Genomic DNA, 23,121 nt, shown 5'->3' with positions numbered 1-23,121 from the left:
ATGTTTTTTAACGAGCTGCAGCGTTGCAGTCGGGTCAAAATCTGGCTGAATTTGTGTAGTCTGTACCAACAGTCATATTCTGCTCAGGTTAAAATATTTGATGGCAGGACTAGGAGAAGTCAACTGTAAAGGAACAGGGGTGCCTGAAGCAATGTTCTCCTCTCTGCTCCTCTCTGGGTTTCCTTTTTCTGATGGGGTTTTGTAGAAGTATAGCCCAGGCTTGTCTCCTCATCAGTTCGCACATTCAGTAACTTTTTTTTTTTTTTAATAAAAAAAGAAATCATCCTGGTTAAAACACATAGTTGATAATCAAGACTGTCACCTTCTCTGTAGCGTGCAGCAGAAGGAAGCCTTTCCTACCCTTCAGGGGGAAGCTGCATGAGTGCGGGAGGTTGCATGCAAGCTATGAATATACTGTAGAGCAATTATTGTATCCAATAATGGGTTGTGAATAGGAGTAGAGTACAACTGATGGTCACTTACCCAGCAATATATACCATAATAGACTAATTCAAAGCTCTAACGTGCAGAGTGACATGTGACTGCTGTCTTGTATGACAGAGGGATGAGAGGAGCACAAACAACGTAAATAAAGAGCACAGAAACTGAATAAGAACGTTTGATATTTTAAACATTTTTTACCCAAAACCCAGAAGCTGTTTGATAAAGTTTTTCATTATGATGATCATAGATACAAGACCGTGGTCTGCATGCACAATGAAACGAGATGTGGCACATCCCCAGTCATTGTTGACAAGCATTTTAATCGTGTGACCACAATGACGTCACAATCGGTGCCCAAAATCTGTTTTGTTCCTGACATTGTCCACTACAGAGAGCTCCCTGTGCAGTGAATATGGAGTAAAGAATGAGTGCATTGACATGTTTAAGAGGCATCTGCCACACAACAAAACCTTGCAACATGAAGTATTTTACATAAACGAATAATCAGTAAAAACAATATGAGCAGCTTCACCCACCAACCCCACAATACATGGACATTGTACAAGAAAGAAGAGAAAATCTTATAAAAAGCTCTCAAAGATAATCTGCAAAACCTCAATCAGATAAAGTGATAATAATACTGAAATAATGAAAGATAAACCAAGAAAAGGAAAAACTAAACACAGATTTGGTGTTTGCTTTTCTGCCATTAGGACCATGACGGCGAGTTTTCCTCCTTTGTGCTGGTTGGCATGCTGCGTGGCATCGCTGCAGGTATGAAATACCTCTCTGACATGAGCTACGTCCACCGGGACCTCGCTGCTCGCAACATCCTCGTCAACAACACCCTGGAGTGCAAAGTGTCAGACTTCGGTCTGTCCAGGGTGCTGGAGGATGATCCTGAGGGGACGTACACCACCAGTGTGAGTATATATATCCAGTTTTTAGGTTCTTAAGTCCTGCTTTTGTTCCCATGTATCTAACATGTTTTTTTCCTGTACAGGGAGGTAAGATCCCCATTCGCTGGACTGCTCCAGAGGCCATAGCATACAGGAAGTTCACCTCAGCCAGTGACGTGTGGAGTTTTGGCATCGTCATGTGGGAGGTCATGGCTTTTGGTGAAAGGCCATACTGGGACATGAGTAACCATGAGGTAACTGTTAGAGTTTACATTACCTGTAGTTGAAGTTGATTCTTCAAGTAAAAGAAGCTCTAATGAGTCCCTGTAAACTGTTCTTCCAGGTGATGAAGGCTATCAATGAGGCCTTCAGGCTGCCGGCGCCAATGGACTGTCCCTCAGCCGTTTATCAACTGATGCTGCAGTGCTGGCTCCAGGAGCGCTCCAAGAGGCCTCGCTTTGGAGACATCGTCAGTCTGCTGGACAAGTTACTGAGGAGCCCAGACTCCCTGAAGGCCATCGCAGACTTTGACCCACGGTAAGATTTATTTGCATAGCTGATTGAGGGCTGAAAATAAATGTTTTCTCCAGGACTGACTCTTCAGTTGTTGCCATTATCAGCAAATATTTCTTTGGAAACAACACTGGAAACAAATAATTTGTTCAAATTTGTCATCACGTGCCAAAACCTAACCACTTTTACAGTTTCCTTTGTGGCTCTTGTTTCTTATTTATTATGTTGTGTATCTTTTATTTATTCTCTATGGAACATCAATAATAAGCACTCTAAGTCATGAAGTCTTTTTATGAGTACTTGATCGTTCATTTAACGGAAAGTTAGCACAGCAATGCAGCGGCATTTGCTCATAGATGTTTTAACCTCCTGACACCTTAGCTTTTGTTAGGAAAGCATTTTAGTTTCTTACACTTTTCTGGGATAAGTAAGACCCGATAAGTTAAAGTTGAACCTTGCCTCTAAACAGTAATTTCTTTGAAATTTTCCTTTCCAAATTCCTTCCAAATTCCCATAAAAAGTAACTGGAAATTTCTTTAAATACTCCCCAAATCTGTCAGTAAAACTACATCATAAAGCCAAAGCATTGCAAAAGAAATTCCCCCTAAAAATTCCATGTAAAACTCTGAAAGAATTCAAGCAAATTTCTAAGCAAATTCTCTAACAGATACAAAGATATTCACTAAAATTACAAGAAATGATGGGAAATTCCAAACATTAATTTCCCTGACAATTTCCATGAAAATTTCTGAAAATTCAATGGGACAACCCCTACCTCCCAAATTCCCAATCCTATTCCCAAAATGTAATAAACATCCCATATCTTAAAAATTCTAAAAGCAGAAATGATTACTATGTTGTAGGAAAGCCAAAATATAATGTCGTTATAAGTGCATGCAGGGTCTTAGCAGGTTAAAGAAAAACAGGGGTAGGATTAAATAAGCCGCATACTTATTTTTTCTCATGTAAACTGACATACTAATGTATTTACAGTTGTAAGTTACTGTTTTTCCTGCTGTTCAGGGTCATCAAGAAACCCAAATATATTCCACAAATGTGGACACAGATATTAACTAAAGCAAGATAAATGGCTCCCTATTTATAGTTTTCTATTCATCACACCCTTGGCCATGAAACCTGAATGATTTGCGAGTCTTCCATTCTCAAAATTCTCTGTGCATCTTGGTTGCAGCTGCATGAGCTGTGGTGCCATCACAAGCAGTCTGTGAGCCCTAAATTAATGCAGGCATGCTGAAATGAAAATTTAGTCATGATGCAGCCATTACGTGGCTGCCACACACCCTGTCTGAAAAGGACAAATCAGCCAAGTAAAAAACAAAAATGTGGAGCTGAAGCAATCTTGCAAACAACTACTGTATGCTTATCTGTCAGCCAACTTTGCCCCTCTAATTATGCAAGTTTAGGCATAATTCTTAGCCTAAATGTCATCAGAAAAGGCGTGTTATAAACTCACAAATACAATTCAACATTATACTGTCTGTGCTGGTAAAGGTACAAGCCATTCAAACCAAATTTGTTTAATATTCCAGGCTGTACAAATGAACATCTGAGGAACTGCCGTTTATTGCACTTCCTCTTTGGCTTCATATTTTAATACCTGAGGTTGCTGTTTGGTAAAATAAATGGCTTTTTTGGCTGGCGCCTTGGATTCTTTAATAGATGGGCCTAAATTAACCGTATCAAAGCTGTATTAAAAACTCAACATCTCTCAACAGTAACATTTCCAAACAAAAACGTCTCAGTTTAGACAGAAGACAGACTTGAAGTGGATTTATTTTACTTGGGCTTGGCTTGAATGTCTATAGAGATTTGACATTTCCTGATCTGAATGGGCTTCATGTTTGACTGGCACATGCTACAAAACTGTTAAAACCAGCAGCTCCCTTTTAATGCAGTTTTAAAGAGGCTGGGTGTTAAGGGTTGTTTGGAGAAGAAAGGGAATGGCTTTAAGATGTTTTCCTTTAACCATTTAGAGGACATAGTGACACCTTACCTACCAGGCCAATGAAAGAAACGTGTGAACTCCTGGCAGCAGGATACAAACGCCCTGCTGTGTTTGAGCCTGAATGCATATTTTTCCTTTGTGAAGAAGCATTAAAACCAGAAACAATGTGAAGGACTAAACACTGTCATGCTCGTATCTTGATCGGCTTTCGCTCCAACTGCTTCAACTGGTTTTTATCACCAACTGGTTTCCTGTACAGTAATTACAGACCGCAGTCATCCGCCTTTGTTGTGGGAAAGCCTGTTGATTATTATCACTTGGATCTACTTTTCTGTGTTTGCAGCGTATCCATCCGCCTGCCAAGCACCAGCGGCTCGGACGGTTCCCCTTTCAGGTCGGTGTCAGAGTGGCTGGAGTCCATCAAGATGAGTCAGTACAGTGAGAACTTCACCTGTGCTGGGGTCGTCACCATGGACCAGGTCTTACAGATGAAGAATGAGTAAGTGGGCACGGGTTGCTGCACATTTTATGCTCTTGTGTATACAATACAGTGGAGAAGAATGTTTTTGGCTGCTGGAATGAACATTTTGTTGTCATATCATGCCATGAATCATAACAATCAGACTGAACAGGCCTTGAATACATTTCTTATAAACTCCCCTCACAGTAATTCACGTCTGTTATCCTAAAAAATGTTGCCGGCAGAATAGTTTGCGCACGATATAATCTCAGACCTCAGTTACAACTTGAGAAATGCTTTGAGATGGAAAAAGTAATGGAGGGAAGAAGAAGGAGTGGGCTCATTTGTGGTAGACTGGTGGTGGTGGCTTGTGGTCGCTGAAGTCCTTATTCTTCTTTTCCTTCTCCCTTTCTCTTATCCCTCCATCCCACATACACACGAGCTCAGCTGCTCTTTTGCTAGAGCCCTGAAAAACCACCAGTTATGCCTGTTAAGGGCAAAGGCCTTTGTGGCTTTCTTTAACTTTAAAGGAGGAAAGGAAGAGGAGAGAATTGCCCGTGGAGCAGGAGCAACTAAAGGAGATTAAGGAGCTGAAGTAGATTGACGACATTCAAAGCCCCGTAGTCGGCACGAAAGATTGAAGAGGTGCACTCACGATGCACCCCCTGAACTTATCACATAGGTAGTTTAAGGCAATTGGATCTTCTCAGATGTGCAGGATTGCGAAGAGGGCAATTTGATGAAATGGACTCAGCCTTTTAGGAAAAAAAACACCCATTGAAGCTCACAGTATGGAATTGTTTTGGGGCAATAACGAGGGCCAGAGCTCTACTAACCACAGCACAAGCCAAAAGACCTCCTTCCCTCCCTGGCATACATATCTCAGCTGGTCTTGCTCATAATTTGGGAAGAAGAGCACAGTTGAAAGCCTTTTGAAGTATTTGTCATACAGAATGGTGTGATTTCATGGCCCCGTGTTTCCATCTCAGGGCATCTGGTAGCACTCTTGCAAAAAACCAGCAGTTATTTACGACTCACTCTGCTAGCCAGACAAGTGATTCATGGTCAACAAAGAGAATCCTCGTCAACTAATTAAGGCTGTAATTAAGACTTCTGACTGCTGTGTTTCAGGACTGTAACATGTCTCCATTATGGCTCAGGAAGATGAAACCTTTGTGTCATACTTTTAATCATGAGACAGTGAAGATTAACTACTTGGAATACAACCAACTTTTTGTACTGGTTAAGCAATCAAGCCAAACAAGAGTGGAGTCAGCCGGCAGTTTGTCATGTTGGTTGAGTGGCAGGTTACTACAAAGCTTGAGAGACAGGAAGGATGTGTTAACAGGTGCTGGATCAAGCCCAAAGTGTTATTTCATTGGAAGCTTACTGAAGCCGTTTTCACATTCATGCTCCTGAAATTTCTTGAACATTTCAGCCAGGCTGCCCCTGAAATCTCCATGAACTTTTTTTTAAGCAGTCTTCACAGCAGAATACTTTAGCTATGAGATTGGAGGGGTTGGGAAGCTCTCAGGAGGCAGAGGATGAAGATATACTGTATTAGTCAATACAAAGTTATGCCACTTTTACACACTTTAATGGAGATGTCATACTCTGTTTATACAATGCATTAACCTCCTGAGACCTGAGGTTTCATTTGTTATGCATTTTGATTTGTCCCACTTATTTGGGATTAGTAGGACCTGATTAAGAGCAAGTAAGTAAGTTTTCAGAAAAATCCATGTATCCCGCCAGCTGATGCAATCTGTTGCATTTCACTAGTAAACAAAAGCATGACCAGCTTACCTCCAAAGGATGGGTACTGTGGCTCTCTTTACAGATCTGGGTTATTTGGCTCAAGTCAGTAATGAGAGCTGGCCTTGAGCTCCCAAATGGTTCTTCATTCGGTACCACTTTGCCTTTTTTAAGTGTTCAGAACAGCAAAATTTAAAAAAGGAAACCACCTCTTAATAGCACCTGTCTGCCATCGCTCACAAAAGGATCCAGCTCATCTGCAAAGGACACATCACCAGTTCCTCATAGCTTGTCTAGAATTGACTTATCATTCTAATCTAACTGCTCCACTACAAGGTATATTTGCATAATAGTATATCATTGTGTTCTTTGAAAGCATGTTAATGAAAACATCAATGACTAGCACCTAACCTCGTGCTGATGTCACCCCTATTCATTTGTATTGCCAACAGAAATTGAAAAGTAAAGACTATTTTCTCAAGTAGCAGCACAGTAACTTTGGTATAAATAAGATTACTGGTCTATAAATCTACTCAAGTTAAAGAAAAAATAATTCATTTAAATTGTACCTAAAGGACTGAGTGCTTAGTATTCAGTTTTACTTAGCTTTTATAGGCCTATGCATTACTCAGTAACTGATGCTGAGAATGTAGTGCAGTACAATACTTCCCAAAAATACACTTAAGTAAAAGTAAAATTACTGATTTCAAAATGAACTAAAAATACAAGTACACAAAAAGCTACTTAATCAACAAGTAAGTTCTGATATCAGGTTGTCACCAAACAAGATGTGTTTTTTTTAATACATAATATGTGCACAAATGTAAAGCACACTAACATGATATCTGAATGCCCAAATGTACCAATAATGTAAAATATAAACAGGACATCAGAGTGAGAAAGTGCACTGGAAAGTGTGCCTAAGCAGTTGGGGTTTCCAGGCCTTGTTCAAGAGCACTCCAGTGGTTTTCATTATGTTGGCGGGCACCTCTCCAGCAACTTGACTGATTCCATTCATTAGTATGGAGCTTGAACTGGCAACCCAACCAAAGCTCCTGGGGCTGAGGTACTGCCATCCCCATGAGAGTGCACTGTAGAAATGGGACGAAGCAGTAGAGTCTGCTTCATCCAAAATGAAAGAGTCACTGAGGATAATTTCTGCCTTCATATCAGAGCTGTGTGAAGTCTGACAGATTTACAGTATCAGAAAAAGGGCAGAGATGAGATAAACAAACTGGGGGAATAAAAAAAGAGTGGTTTCATCGCACTCAGAAAGTGCTACACTTAAGGGTGTATCCAAGGAGTGGCCACCCTAGATATCCTAGATATTGACCACCCCAAAGTTGAAAATATCACTGGTTATGTGCTTTGTCAGAGGCAAGACTTGCAGACTGGTTGTTTCTTTTATTGAACAGCGCATTTGCTTTTCACCAGTACTTAAAATGATCAGTTTTTATATGTTTTTAATGCCTTTATATTGAAGCTAAAAGGACTTGCAAAATGTATCACCCCTCTGTTGTATTGCTAGTAAAAATGATAGAAATATACATATAGGAATAAAGCATTTGTGGAATACGCTAGTGTTTTTTGTTTAATTAGATAAGTTAGAGGTAAATTAATAATAATAAAAAAAACTTTAAGCCATCCCTTCATACAGTTGGGCAACCCCAATAAAAACCCACATCTGCCTACCTCACTGTACAAACGTCATCACCCCCTCCCACACGTTTGTAGTTAATTTTCCAAAAGACTTCCTGCAACATTTACACATCTGCTCACCCTAACTTTATGTGGAAAACCTGGCTGTGTACATTCACACATGTAGCTCATCCTAGAGATTTGGGTAATTTTCAGGAGTTTTGTGTCTATGTAAAAATGCTAATTTATTCCCTCCTTCTTTTACAGGGACATAAAAAACATTGGAGTGAGACTGCCGGGCCATTTGAAAAGAATCGCCTACAGCATCTTGGGTTTAAAGGATCAAACCAGCACTCTCAGCGTGTTTGCAGTTTGATCCTCCTTAACAGGACTTTATTTCGGGCACTGAAGCAGGCGGCCCTTTGGACTCTAAGCAGAGCTGGAGCGATACTGCAGGGCGGTTTTGGATCAGCAGGACCAACAGAACTGTGCCATTGTGAGGCAGACAGAATCATAATAACCATCTGTACATTTTTGATTTCTTCATCTTACTCACACAGGAAAACAAAAGAAAATGTACAACCATAGATCTATCAAGTAGACTCTGTATATTTAGATATCTATTTTTATTACTCATGACTTCTGTACAGATGTGATTCACAGCTCATGCCTTTTTTCTTCATTTCGCATTCCTGCTTCGTAAAAAAATCAACAATCCAGCCAGTTCTGGGAATAGCTTCAACTTTACAGCATCACACCCTGAGCTTGTTGCATTCAGATCCAACAAACAAGAGAGGCAAACTCAGCGTGATAACACAGGACTAGAGGAGTCCCGCCCTGGCTCAGGCTGTGGTTGGTGCTGATGTCACAGCGTCTCTCTTTAATTGGCACTTTGGTCCTCTTCCTGTTAAAACAATAAGGACGGAGCGTTGAGAGGGCTGGAATTAGCTTGAGCTGGCCCAAAGCTAAGAGACTGTGTGCTTAGATGAATAAACACAGGTGGGCTGGGTGTTGTTTCCGGCCTTCTGCTGGGTCCATGCAGATATTAAGCTATAATCATGTAAGTGATTTTATATGAGAAAAGAGAGCATATATATTCGGTACTCACTTTGTACAGATTCACTTTTTATTTTTTGTCTTCGGGCAATTATCAAGAACATTGGGATTCAATTTTATAATGTAGCACTTAGATCAAGAATCTCATTGTCTTTGTCTTTGAACTGTATTTTTCAATCAAAAACAATATCCTGAAAAAAAAAATTTAAGCAAGGAAATGTATGGATGAACTTAAGTCCATTAGTAATTATCCATTAGTAGGGTCATTAGTCTCTATGGAAGCCCTGAGTGGTCATACATGCCTACATTTTGTTCTACTCAATTTTCCTGTGATACTGAGTACATTTTGTTATTTTCTATGAATACAGATTCATTTATCTGTTTATTTTTGGACAAAAAAAAAGTTTTTCAGTTTTTGGAAGAAATCAGTCAATTATCACTAGAAAACTAGCATTTTTACCAAATAATAACAACAAATATGCTAAAATCTTGCAAAAATAAAAGAAATGTAGTAGTTATGATAGGAAAGTAGAGTAAAATAATACATATCGATGTCGACCAAGGGATGGGGGTCATTATTTTTAATACTGATCAATTTTCCTTAACAATCCCAGTCCTCATCAATACCACAGTAAATCTTTTTTTCCAACAGTAAAATTTGACTCCATGGAAAGATCTGTCTACGTGTCTGTAGGAACAGTCATTTAATTGACGCATAAGAAGTCAGTTCTACTGAAGTCTCATCTTTCCACAGAACTAAATGTGGGCATATTTCAAGTCCCTAGTTTCATAATTAGCAGGCTAGTCTACTCTGTAGTATCAGTTGTCATGAAGCAGTTGTCGCTGTAATCTGGCCTGCTGTACTATGACAACCAAAGCCATGACAAAGAAGTTGTACCTTTATGTAATGTTTATTATTTTCTTAATTCTCATCAGGTCTTACAGAGTATATTCAGGTATAAAAACCTAGAAAATACTGTTAGACATAATGCCAGTTTATTTGAACTAATTAGACCTTAAACAGAGTGTGCTCTGTCCAGGAGTAATAAGATGCTACTCAATGAAAGACAGACCCATCAAATACTCGCACATAAATGCACATAGTTTTTTTATATTTAACCTTTATTTCACCAGGTTATTCCTATTGAAAGCAGAGTTCTCTCTGTAAGGGAGACCTGACTAAGAATGGCAGCAGTAGAGTATGAGAGTATGATTTCAGACAATGCTAACCCGTTGTGATTGAGTGCTCTGTTCTGCATTTAAGTGTGCTGTAGTACAGTATGCTAACAGAAGTATACGATTTGAGACACACTAAACGTCTCCCTAGCTAACTAGCTTTTATCTTTCTAGTTTCAACACAGATTTCAACATTAGATTAATATTTTTAAGAAGCAAGACTTTACCAAAGTTAACAAATATTTTTTCCTTTGCCAAGTGGTATTTGTGTATTCACAATGCTAATGTTCTTCAAACTTATTGACTTGCATTTTAGTTTCAATCAAAAATTTTGTCAGACAATCATTTGTGAACCACTGATTTGATTTAAATGACACGACATGACTCCACGTATAATAACATGTTACAGGACCCATAAGACTCATTAGCGGTATTGATGAGCTCAAACGCTGTTGATATTTGGGTTTTTAAAAATGCAAAACCGGGCCCTTATGGAACCAGGTCTTGATCTCCATCCCTAATGTCCACTTAGGGCTTCCTAACTATTTGTAGCCTACCAGTGATGAAGAGGGTGAAATCTGTCAAAATGTAAATGGCCATGCCAGAACAAAAAAAAAAGAGTTTTAATGATGAGTTGTGGTTGAGATGATTTCATACTTAATAACAGTTGGGTTTGCTATTTCAATGTCTCATTAAGTTTTGTTGAAGAAATACAAATATTCATGATTACTTCTGTGGGTTTGAGCAACACGTGGATGGGATGAAACTATATGCTTTGACTCGTTCCAGACATTCAAAAGCATTTTAAAGTAGTTGTTTGTGAAGCGTTCATTACAGGGAGTTTGCTTCAGCCCGTTTTTAAAGAAGAAGCTCTCTGGAAAGTGTATAGTGGACGGTTTCTCCAGTGCTCTTAATTAATGACTGCAAATCATTGTGTTACTGATGTACACCTTCCTTTACTTGAATTTTTACTGTATTTTCAAATGTATCTGATTCTTTTGTAGCTGATAGATCCATCTTTGTAAAAGGGATTTTTTTGTTATTACTCTGGTTTACTGGTTGCAATTACATTTTGTACATTTTGTATGATCTCACTTTGTACCATAATACCAAACTGATTATTTTTCTATCACTCTTCTACTTTTGCTGCCTTTTCAAACATTTTTGAGAGTTCCTTCAACAAAGAGCAAACTCCTTCCTTATTGCCTGTTGTTTTATACTGTATTTAATAGCCTATTTATTTTGTACTTTTATTTATTTATGCTGATAAACACTGAGCTGGGATTTTAATTGAAGGTTGTTCTCTCATTCTCAATAAAAAAACAAAAAAATTGAATGTTCTTGCCTGGTTGGTTTTCTATCAGATTGTCTTCACTTTGGAGCGATAATGTCTTAGACTGATGGAGCCTAAAAATGCTTCATGATTGACGACAAACTGAGGCGAGGAATGTTTTATTTATTTAAAAAGTACCAGGATGTTTAGACTTCCACCTGGATATCCTTATAATGCTGCCGGATGGTTTAATGCCAGAGAGGGAACCTGTAATAAACATGATTGAGTGTTTCATAACCTGTAGGCGGAAACTAAAGTCCAGCCATAAACATTGGCAGAAGCTCAGACCTGCATGCCTGCAATACCAACAGTGGACCTGATAGTCACACTAACTTTGAGAGGACATCTGTTTTACTTTTAAAGATATTTATCAATGAAATAAAATGACATTCAGCAATAAAAACTTGCACACATGTTTCTCCTTATAATTCTCATAAGGAATAACCTACAAATGTCCAGCTTAATCTCTGGCCTTATATCCCTTTAAAGGTGAAAAGGTGATGTTACACAGTGGTAAACATGCTTCCAACCTATATGAAGATTAAATATCACATTATGCTGTATTCAATTGAATAGAGAGGTTAGAAAGGATTTGCAAATCTCTGTATTGAGCTTTTATTCACATTTAACACAATGTCCCAACTTCTCTGGAATTAGAGTTTGGATATTTTACTAATTCTTTATCCTCAAAAGTATATAGCATAAAAACCCTTGCACAACACACTTGCTCTCCTATGATATATACTGAACACTGATGAGAAACACCAACCAAGAGAGCACCTCTGATTTCCAGGGCTTTCCAACTGAAAACTGAAAACCTGCATCCAAATTCATCCCTACTACTTATAAGCACACATACCATTGTACACACATTAAATTCCCCTGTCAGCAACAGCAGGGTAAATTTGATTAGATTCATATTCTCTAATCAAATCAGCCATGAGAGAAAAGTCAACATGAATAACTCCAGTTAGCTCTGATGTTTGTGTTTGTTAAACAGAGATCACGCTGACATCTGACCTTTGATTACTGCTGCCCTGGGAAATGTGACATCACATTTTCTTCTCCCATGAACTCTTCTGTTGGGTCATGGTCAAACCACTTCACTATCAAGTCACATGTGTCGTAGGAACGGAAAAAAATGATTGCAACCATCTCTCTAATTCCTCTTCAGGCCTTTGTCCATAAATGTATTCCCTCATTAACCATTTTCACAAATGCACAATAGAACATTTCAAGAATATTTCAGGCAACACTTTCTGAGTCGGTAGTCCATGTGTGTCCCTAGCAGCAGGAGAAACTTTGCTGGACAGAATGGTGTCTTAGGAGGCAAACAAGCCAACATATCAGTTTAAATTCATATGAGCCACGTCCCTAATGATGCATAACTCATTTTAATTCAAACCAAAACATGTGCCAGTAAAGACATGCGATTTCTGACCAGATATTTTTCTACCAGCTTGTGAACATGTTTATTTCTGCACCAATAATGGATATTCAAACATGGGGTGTGTATGTGATTTCCGGTGCTCCTGCAGTCAGCCTTAAGTTAACACTCAAGGAGTTGGCTTCATTCTTCAACCACGGCGGTTGCCGCATGGTATGTCCTATTTAAGGGCCTGCTTTCTTTGAAGTATGCGTTTGAAGGCTGACTACATCACAGCGGTGTGGTGAGGACTGTCCCATTTCAAAGGCTCCTTCAAATGTGGCCGACAAATAAGCTCCTTTCCCAGGCAGCAAAGGATCCATCCACTGCTTCGTAGGCCAAAGTCTCCAAAGATTCATTGTGCACTGACAGTTTTTTTGTAAAATTCAAAGTCTGACAATATACGTAGGTGAATTGCCTCTACACTACACAGTTCAAACAAAATATAAAAGAAATAAAGGTATATAAACAGAATAAATGGCATGAATAGAGCACATATAAATAAGTCAAAGTCATGAATTATGCTATCACTATGCTACGTTTGAAGACATTTCAGTGATTTCTTAAAGTTTGTAAGCTTATTCATGAAGATTAAAGATATTAGTATGGTGGTCTTCTGTTTGCTGATAATAATCAGGGTTTCTAGATCTAGTTCCAGAGCAGCTGTTGAGGTTACGAGGGTAGTGCTTTGAAATGTGAGGTTAAAGAGCGGTCACGACTTATGACATAAATGGGGAATCCTCTGTAAACCAGACCTCATTTCATTTGAGCCTGAGTGGTCTATGCAGACTATCTTGGCTGGGTCCTTCATAGGCTGTGTCTTTTAAAGCAGTGGTTCTCAAGTGGTCTAGCGTTAACAGGCCCCTCTCCTTTGGAAGCATCTACCTGTCAAGGTCCAAGGCCTGGACCAGTCCTTAGTTAGTTAATTAGTCACGCTGCTATAGGCTTAGATTGCTGGGATCAGGGCACACTGAGATAATCTCTCCTCCTCCTCTCTTTAGCATTCATATCATATGACTAATATCTTCTGTGAGTCTGTATGTTCTAGTCTGTCACCGCTGTCTCCGTGGGTTCTTCCCAGCCCTCTGCTGCAGAGATTCATCTGGATCTTTTGGCCAGGCAACCTGCTGTTGTGGACCCGCCTGACTCCAACTACTACATTTATTATTAATTATAATTATTATTATTATTATAATTGTTGTTGTTTTGTTTGTTTGTTTTTTTATTGTTATATTCTACCTCTCCTTCTAGTCCTTTCGAGTCCTGGTCTGAGTCTGGTCTGCTCGACAGTCCTGCCCTATAGGGAAGGTTAATGTTGCCACTGTAATGGGGCTAAATACTGCTAGTGCTATGCTCATGGTGATTAACGCTAGCCTTTATTATAACAGGGCATAGTCTTTATATTAATATTAATGATATACACTGGTCTATTTTAATAGGCCACAACAGAGAGTACAATCTTGTGCTGACCTCTGAGTAAGGTGTCTTGAGATAACTTTGGTCACATATTAGGGTTATACAAACAAAGATTGATTGATTGGTTGAACCACTACGAGAAAAAACATGACCATGATTATTTTTATTAGTATCAGTATCACGATAATGAAATGTGTTACTTGTTCAGGCTACAAAAATTCTGTTGCACTTGACGTTTCCAAGAGCACAGTGGCCTCCATAACTCTCTAATGGAAGAAGGTTGGTACAACCAGGAATCTTCCTAGATCTGGTCATCTGGCCAGACTGAGTAATCGGGGAGATGGACTTTAGTAAGAGAGGTGACCAAGAACCTGATGGTCACTCTCTCTGAGCTCCAGATCCTGTGTGGAGACTAGACAAAGTTCCAGAAGAACAAACATCACTCCAGCCTTCCACAGATCTGGGCTTTATGGCAAAGTGGCTAGACAAAATCCTCTCCTCAGTGCAATTATGTAGTAATTATGTGCACATGTAGTTTTTTGCAAACTCCAAGTAGAGTGTAGCCTTCCTCAGATCTGGGCCGTGCAACTGTCCTGTCTTACTCTGATGGGCCTTTAACCTCCTGGCTTGGTTTTTGCTCTGATATGCATTGTCAGCTGTGAGGCCTGAGCCCCAGAAAAAACTGGTTAAAAACATGTAAATAAATTTAAAAAAAAAAGATGCTTGAGAAATGCATCCAAACAACGTCTAGATTTGGTTTAAAAGTGAAAGGTAAAAAGCTGCCACTGAGGCAATGACAGACCAACAAGATTTAGACTAAAAAGCAATGTCCAGATTATATATTTATACCTTTGTCAGTGTGCCCTTAAGTGTCATCTATTTTTTTGAAAATGCAGATGTTGTCACTCTTGCATCTGGTGGAGGTTGCCAGGTTTGGGCTATATGGCAGCTTATAAATGCTCAAGCCACCCTTGGTTTGTCTTCCATAAAGCTGCCATTTGGAGATATTGCTCTAATGCAGTAGTGTGATGTTTTCTGAGCTGCAGCAGACAATTTAAACCAGTTATTGAACTACATTTTGTTGCGATATATTCATTCTTCTCATGCTTTTCAGACCTGATGGTGTCAGACTAGGCAAACTGCCTGACATAAACCAGGCCTGAAGTGATGAGTAGCCCTGTTGCACACTATATACTGAGAAAATTTGACGTAAGCCTATTCACAATAAAGATTTGTTTACTTATATTATTTTTGTGCACCCAAGAAGCATCTATTTGCATATGAAACGGTTTTATATGGGTATAAGAAAGTGTTGTGTGCATACTGTAATAGAGATCAGAAAAATAAAGTCTTGCCGTGAACAAACTTGCCTTTCATAGCTAAATATATGTTGTATAAAAAGTTTCTTTGTTAGTCAGTCAGTTTGTTTGTCAGTCTGGAATGATACTTACACTACTTATTATTACACAATAACAGATTTAAAATAGCTTCTAAAACATGTTTAAACCTTAGAGATCTATCTTTATTTTGGGTTGGTTTCCATTCACCTAGTTACTTATTATCCCGCAGATCTGGCAACACGCCTCAGAGAGTAGGAGGTCATTCATTCGCTGGCTGCGATACTGCAGGAAACAAATCCGTGTTCCAGTGGGTGACCAGGATTTTGCATTGTTTTCTAACAATGCGGTGACGATAACAAAAGGTGAGAAAAGTCGTCTTCCGCAGCAAACTTTTTAGCACGACATGACGTCAATGCACGTGTAATGCGGCGTATGATGACAAAACGTTACGTCTGTTTGCGGTGGTTTCTGCTAGGCTAACGATGCACTTTTATCTTCTAAAGTAAGGAAAACTGTTGAAGATGCAACCCAAAACTAAAGTCCTTAATCAGATAGAAAGCCTTTTGAATCATCTGTACCGGAGGCTCAGGCTACGTGTTAAAATCTAACAGAACTACTTGTGCGATTAAGCAATAACTTTTAGATTGCTTTCACAGCCTAAGACCTTTTGCCAACACCTTACTATCTGGCTGTCAGTCATTAACTATTGATTGTTACCGAACCTACCTTCAGATCACCTTACAGCTGCTGTAAAAGATGCACTCTGTTGCTGTAGGGGAGACCGGGAACAAATGGAACACTCTCAGAGCCTCCAATAAGTGATAGACTACTGATGACTGGCTCTGCACGTGCGCAGTGGGATAACTTCTGTGCATGCTTAAAATGAACTGAGGTCTCATTTATTTAATTGTGTAGAATTCAGCCTACTGGCTGGGCAAACTTTCACACTATTAATTTAACATCACACTGAGTATTTGGTATGTCTCTATTTTGGTATTCCACATTCAAGGTAAGCTATTTTGTGTGTCTCTGGGTGTATACTAGATTAGTCAGAATTTTTAAAGGGGTATTTTAGTATTTTTGAAGTTGGGTTGTATAAGGTATTTGGCAGTAGTAGTGGTAGTAGCCTCCAGAGATTTCAATGAGTTGCCCCTTCAAACAGGACGCCCTGGAGGAAGCTAGACTATATAGCGCTACAGACAGGCACAGTAGCGCCACATGAGTTATGGAATTTAAGCTAAAAATGGGACAAAAATAATGGTGACTTAATTGCATTGTATATCAGAAATTATTGACAACTAAGCTACCTACTAGCTACATTACATGGAGCTACTGTGCTGTCTGTAGCTCTGTATAGACTAGCTTCTTCCAGCACGCCCTGTTTGAAGAGGCATTGCTCACGGAAATCTCTGGAGGCTATTGCCAATTACCTCGTACAACCCAGCTTCAAAAATACCAAACTAATCTTTGAAGCATAAGAAGGGAGCACTTTACTAAACTGCCCCACAATGCTTTGTGCTTTGTTCTGCTACGCTATCTTGTAGCTAAGTTCACCAGCCAGCTAACAAGCAGTGAAAGTAAGCAGAGTGTACACGTTGTTAAATAACACCCAAATAACTGCAAAGATTTATTAATATTGGAAAAAAATGTGTTTTGCTGTTGAACGCACTGATGGTCACTCTTCTTGCAAGCTAAACCAACGAAGCTTGAACCAGAAATATATTTACAATGAAGTAAAATGATGCAGGGCAGGAGTGCGCTATTGTAGTGGTATAACATGCCATTTTGGACATCTAAAAGTGTAAAAAAAAAAAAAAAAAAAAAACATAATATGGCTGCACTAGAATTGAGGGTTTTCATTTTTACTGTTAAATTTTCCTAAGATTTTCCTGCAGTATACAATATCACTGCCATGTGAAAAGAAGCAGGTGGAAGTGCAGGCAAATGCTAGCACAGCGAGCAGAGCGCAGGCCTCTGCAGGTGTTTATTCAGCTTCACCTACATAACTCCACCTACATATTACATTAAAAAGATCATCAGTGTTACAGCATCTTCACATACAGACTGTGCTGCTGCTGCTTAAAAACAGAATTATTTTAAGGCTTTTTTTTTTTTTTTTTTTTTTTTTAATATTTGCTCATTGCTAAGCACCCACTTCATGCCGGTAATTTTTAAAGACCCCTGGATATGGGGTTACCATACTACCACCCATTGCTAGCATGTGGCAAAAATAATTATGATCTATTAAATCATGCACATACAAAGCTGCATGCTGCAGGTTAATTACACATTTGCAATTAATCTACATGTGTGCACACATGGATTAGCCTCTTACTCCCTCTTATCATGACCACATCCAGCTGCAAAAGGTCCATTCAAAGCACCTAAAGGCTCATTAATTCTCTATTTACATATGAAAATAGATGTGTATGCTTGACACAATACAGCAGCCCCTGCATATGCTAGCATGTGGCATATATGATGGGACGGGCGTTTAAAAAAGGATCTACCAGATTAGCTGATTTCACACAGATCTCCACTTCTTCACTACAATTTCCAATCCGAGCTCTGCCCAGCTTTTCTGTTTTGGTTCCCTGCCGTCCAGGCACAGTAACATCGTATATTTGCTAATATCTTCACAAACAACTTGAATGATCTCTCCTGTAAAAGTTCTGCCATTTCCTACAGTATTCTTCTTGGATGCTTTTTGCTGGTCTGGCTTGAAGGCTTCAGCGTCCAACACTGCCAACACAATTTCTGGTGGTACTGTAGCGTTTGGTTTGCAGAAATAAGTATAAAAATAACATGGACCATAAGCTCCACCTTATCTGTATGTGTACTAGAGATATAAACAGAGCCTTTATGGGTGAAAATGCACAAAATGAGCCGGCAGATTAAAGGTTTCCAGAGGTGAGTCACGGTGACATCCACAAACACCTTAATATTGATGTCAGCAGGCTGATTTTGTCAGTTCCTCCAATGCTGGCTGCTGTCCTCAGATCAAACCAAATATTATTTTCCTCATCAATTAAGTTAAAATAGTTCCATTAATAAGTGAACACTGATGCCTCTCATTAAAAGATGACTGGCAGGTTGAATGTTTCCAGCTGTTTAGTAAGACATGACTGATGTATTTTAAGTAATCTGTGACTTATAAGGGGAAGTATTAATTATCTAAAATATCCGTCTTATTTCAGGTTGTGAAACTACATCTTTTATCATGCCTTTTTTGGAATTTGTAGCTGGATGCCTTTCAGGTAATAGAAATGTTTTTAAAACATGAGAGTTTATTTAATACTCTGAGTCTACATATTTTTGCTGTTCATGTGGAGAAATCCTTTCTCTTTGTGTCTGCAGGTGCATTAGGATTGGCAGTCGGACATCCTCTAGACACAGTGAAGGTTGAGAGACTCTTTAATAAAAGTAATATCATGATTAAACATGAAAACTAGCCTCTTATGACTATTACTATTTATAGGTACGTTTGCAGGCCCAGTCTGTGTATAAAGGAATATTTGATTGTGTGGCTAAAACGTACTCTCATGAAGGGGTAGGTGGCTTTTTCTTATAAAAACTTTAAACGATACCACTTCCCCAACCTCACCTGAAAACAGAAAGTTGCTAAAAAGTTCTTTTTATTGTTTCAGCTCCATGGATTCTTTAAAGGCATGGCATTTCCGGTGCTGACAACAGGCATTACAAACTCTGTTGTTTTTGGCTCTTACAGTAATGCCTTAGATTACCTCACTCAGTCTCAGCGCTCTGACCGCAGTCAAGGAGTGCCGGCCTCCATGGCTCAGGTCTTCACTGCTGGATGCTTCTCAGGCCTGATGCAGGTAAAACACCTTTCTATGATTGGGTTTTTTTCAGGAGCTTTATTTAATATGGAGGGATGAGGAGAGTGCTAATAATGACTGTTTGGATCTTTGGAAAATGTGAACTTAATGCAGGAAATTAAATTAGTGTTATATTAACAGAACATCCTGTACTCATTGAATTATGTCCTTAAAGGGGTTTTTGGACCCCCCAAGCTGGTAACATTTTCCCACACACTGACAACTACATATGTCTGTGAAAAGCTCTGTGTTAATAGATAATTTGATATGTTTTTAGGCTGTACTTCACAGATGAGAACAGATCTAACATAAACAAAAATAAAGGAGAATACAGGAAATAAAAGATGTAACATTCAAAACGTTGTGAGGAAGATTTACCTAAGTGAGGAGGAAAGATGGTCATGTGACATGGGGCAGTTTGAGTATTTAATTTGCAATTATAATGAAACATATAGGTTTCTATCAAATAAAAGTTCCAAAAATGACAGGTTTTGATGTCAATTATATATCTTTGAATAAGAAAACAGGAAGTGCAAAAATCAGTAGGGGCAGATCAGAACAGGAAATATTGGAACCATCAAAAGACATGAAAACAGGATAAAATGCTCTATTTTTAGAAATCCTGCATTTTAAGTAGGAAGAAGCTTCACTTCTAAGCAATGCTATTTTATACTCAGCTGCCACATTAATGCTCCAGTTAGTGATTTCATCCAGCATGCTGAGGTTACAAAGGCTCAAAGAGGTGTGAGGTGTAAAGTACAGTGTCAAGGCCACACAGACACATGGGCTAATTAACTCATCAGAAAATGAAAAACGAGGTTCCTCACACTGTCAGAATTGCATACATGTGTTGTGCAATAAAGACAATGTGAAGGACTTTCCCTTGTCATTTATATTAACCAAAAAAAGGTACTTATCCAGTGTAAACTTAAAGGCCATTCTGCAGGCACTTTTGTAAACCTTTCAAATACTTTCTAACACAAAAATAATTGCAGCCGTTTATGTTGTTATGTAATTGCACAGCCTGACATGATTGTGATTGAAATTGCAGTTAGATTAGTTGTGCAGTATTACTGATTAATAAAGTGTATTTTTATTCTTTTTCACTCCTTGGGGAGTTTTTGTCAATTAAAAACCAGATTTTTAAACTCAAACTTCTTCTTCCAGGTATTTGTCCAGGCACCCATCGACCTGGTGAAAGTGCGTCTACAAAGTCAGTCAACAGTTGCCCGATACCGTGGGCCTGTTCACTGTGTAGCTGTCATTCTGAAGGAGGAGGGTCCCAGGGGTCTGTTCAGAGGAGCAGTGGCTCTCGCTCTAAGAGACGTCCCCTGCTATGGACTTTATTTTTTGCCTTATGAAGTTACTCGAAAGGCTCTGACTGAGGACGGCAAACAGCCAGGTCAGTTCAGGGGGCAAAGGTAACAACAGTACTGTGAAAATGTAAAATCATGTCAGATCATGTTTGTTGCCATTTTATTTGACTGATTCAGGCCTAGTGAATCTAGCTTGTTTTGCATTTTTAAGACAGAAGTGGTTGATTTTAGTGTTTGAATCATAAATGTTACAAACTTCTGTGTGTATTTTACATTGCACGCCTTTAAAAACTCTTACAGATATGAAACTTTTCTCTCCGTAGGTACTTTTGCAATATTGATGGCTGGTGGGATTGCAGGTGTGGTGACCTGGGGCTTCGCCAACCCCATGGACGTGGTCAAAGCTCGGCTCCAGCTGTCAGGGACTGGAGGTAGGGAGTACAGCGGGGTAATTCACTGCATCAGAGTCAGCGTCAGAGAAGAGGGACTGAGGGTCTTTTTCAAAGGCCTCCTTCTAAACAGCCTGAGGGCCTTTCCTGTCAATGCTGTCACTTTCCTCAGCTACGAGAGTCTGATGAGACTTTTCTATAAACAGACGAGATGACATCACTGTGATCGTGAGTGGGTCATCCACCCTGGGGCTCGTAGGCTGAAAGATTTCCTGTTTGGTGCTGTGATAATTACTGACATAAACCAAGTTTCAGTGTTTTCATGGTATTGTCTTTGGAAAATTTAAGCTTTTTAAATGTAAAAGAGAAAATGTAAACTCTGTTTTAGACTTTTTTACAGTTCTGTTGGTGAGGAAAACAGTAAGTTTAAGCTAGATAAGACTTTTCAGACAGTTTTTGACCAGATAATTGTCTGTTGTCTATTGTTAGACTTTAGACCAGGAAACAAAGGAAACGACAAAAGCTCTTGTAGTGTGACTTAAACAACATGCATCCAGGAAACCCCACTTCTCCAATTTGTCAACACTGTCATATCAGAATTTTTCTTGCATCTTCTGTCTAGTTACACACCCAGACCTGAGGTCAATAACGTGTATCCTGACACTGACCAATAGGATAGCATTTGCTTCCAGGTGAAGGAGGATGGCATTGAGAAAGAGGACTATGGTGGTGGATTTTTCAGAGCACGAGGTGGCTAGCAACATACACAGCACTTCAGTTGGAGACATGATTAACACTTCTTGATCTGCATTCCCAGTGACTAAAACTCCCGCATATTCACAAAGACATTAGACAATATCATGAAGACGGCATGCCATGATTGGTCAGGATCACATGTATCACTGCCAGTCTGTTGGCTGAAACAGGACAGGATTCTGTTGCATAGTCTGACTTTGTGCCATGGTGTCTGATCTGGTCCTTAACTGTCATCCAGTTTGAGACACTTGAACACATCTGACTTGAAACACTGTTTTATGAAGACAAATGGCAACCTCCATGACTGAAAAATGAAGCCAGTGAAGATGACCCAAAAAACTGCACTTGACTCGAGTGTCGCCTTTGGGCTGACTGCAGAAGAGCCAGGAGTCACAAACACGACAGTTGCTGCAGACTGAACTCATATCTCCCTTCAATAACCAAATACAGTCATGGACGAAAATATTGGCATCCCTGGAATTTTTCCAGAAAATACATCATTTCTCCCAGAAATTAATGCAATTACAAATGTTTTTGGTATACACTTGTTTATTGCCTTTATGTGCAATGGAACAACACAAAAAATCAGAAGAAAAAAAAAGACAAAATTGATATGATTTTACACAAAACTCAAAAAATAGGCCCGACAAAATTATTGGCACCCTCAACTTAATATTTGGTTGCACAACCTCGGAAAAAATAACTGAAACCAATCACTTCCTACAACCATCGACAAGCTTCTTACACCTGTCAACTGGAATATTGGACCACTCTTCTTTTGCAAACTGCTCCAGGTCTCTCAGATTTGAAAGGTGCCTTCTTGCAACAGCAGTTTTGAGATCTCTCCTTAGGTGTTCAATGGGATTTAGATCCGGACTCATTGCTGACCACTTCAGAACTCTCCAGCGCTTTGTCTCCAACCATTTCTCGGTGCTTTTTGAGGTATGTTTGGGGTCACTGTCCTGCTGGAACACCCATGACCTCTGTTGCAGACCCAGCTTTCAGACACTAGGCCCTACATTGCGGCCCAAAATTTTTTGATAGTCTCAGATTTCATGATTCCTTGCACACAGTCAAGGCACCCAGTGCCAGAGACAGCAAAACAACCCCACAACATCCTCGAACATCCACCAAGTTTGACTGTAGGTACTGTGCTCTTTTCTTTGTAGGCCTCATTCCATTTTCTGTAAACAGTAGAATGACCTGCTTTTCCAAAAAGCTCTACCTTAGTCTCATCTGTCCACAAAATGTTTTCCCAGAAGGATTGAGGCTTACTCAGGTACATTTTTGCAAACTCCAGTCTGGCATTTTTTATGTCTCTTTGTCAGCAGTGGGGCTCTCCTCGGTCTCCTGCCATAGCGCTTCTTCTTATTCAGATTAAGACGTATGGTCCAAGCGGACA

General features: G+C 39.4%; 2 protein-coding genes across 4 annotated transcripts in view; both read left to right on the top strand.

Annotated features, from left to right (window-relative positions):
* epha2b (eph receptor A2 b) overlaps positions 1-11,201 on the top strand; it is a 50,314-nt gene extending 39,113 nt beyond the window's left edge. For both annotated transcript variants that reach the window (XM_041799020.1, XM_041799019.1), the window contains exons 13-17: positions 1,158-1,367; positions 1,448-1,597; positions 1,687-1,880; positions 4,166-4,321; positions 7,943-11,201. In XM_041799020.1, the coding sequence (XP_041654954.1) occupies positions 1,158-1,367; positions 1,448-1,597; positions 1,687-1,880; positions 4,166-4,321; positions 7,943-8,051 (819 nt within the window). In that variant the 3' untranslated portion in view covers positions 8,052-11,201. The remainder of the gene's footprint in view (positions 1-1,157; positions 1,368-1,447; positions 1,598-1,686; positions 1,881-4,165; positions 4,322-7,942) is intronic.
* A 4,494-nt stretch (positions 11,202-15,695) lies between these two features.
* Positions 15,696-21,207, top strand: LOC121517322 (solute carrier family 25 member 45). 2 transcript variants are annotated; one of them, XM_041799022.1, is made up of 7 exons: positions 15,696-15,784; positions 18,620-18,679; positions 18,780-18,823; positions 18,901-18,972; positions 19,070-19,258; positions 20,426-20,660; positions 20,898-21,207. In XM_041799022.1, the coding sequence occupies exons 2-7, from the start codon at positions 18,643-18,645 to the stop codon at positions 21,176-21,178; spliced, it is 858 nt and encodes a 285-aa protein (XP_041654956.1). In that variant the 5' UTR covers positions 15,696-15,784; positions 18,620-18,642; the 3' UTR covers positions 21,179-21,207. The 2 variants fall into 2 exon arrangements, with proteins under 2 accessions (XP_041654956.1, XP_041654955.1); XM_041799021.1 differs by having other exon boundaries at positions 15,697-15,784; positions 18,620-18,823.
* Positions 21,208-23,121: the final 1,914 nt, after the last annotated feature.

Source organism: Cheilinus undulatus, linkage group 11 (assembly GCF_018320785.1).
Source record: "Cheilinus undulatus linkage group 11, ASM1832078v1, whole genome shotgun sequence".
Taxonomy (NCBI): domain Eukaryota; kingdom Metazoa; phylum Chordata; class Actinopteri; order Labriformes; family Labridae; genus Cheilinus; species Cheilinus undulatus.
Note: the sequence above shows the minus strand (reverse complement) of the source record. Positions and strands in the feature narration are given on the sequence as shown.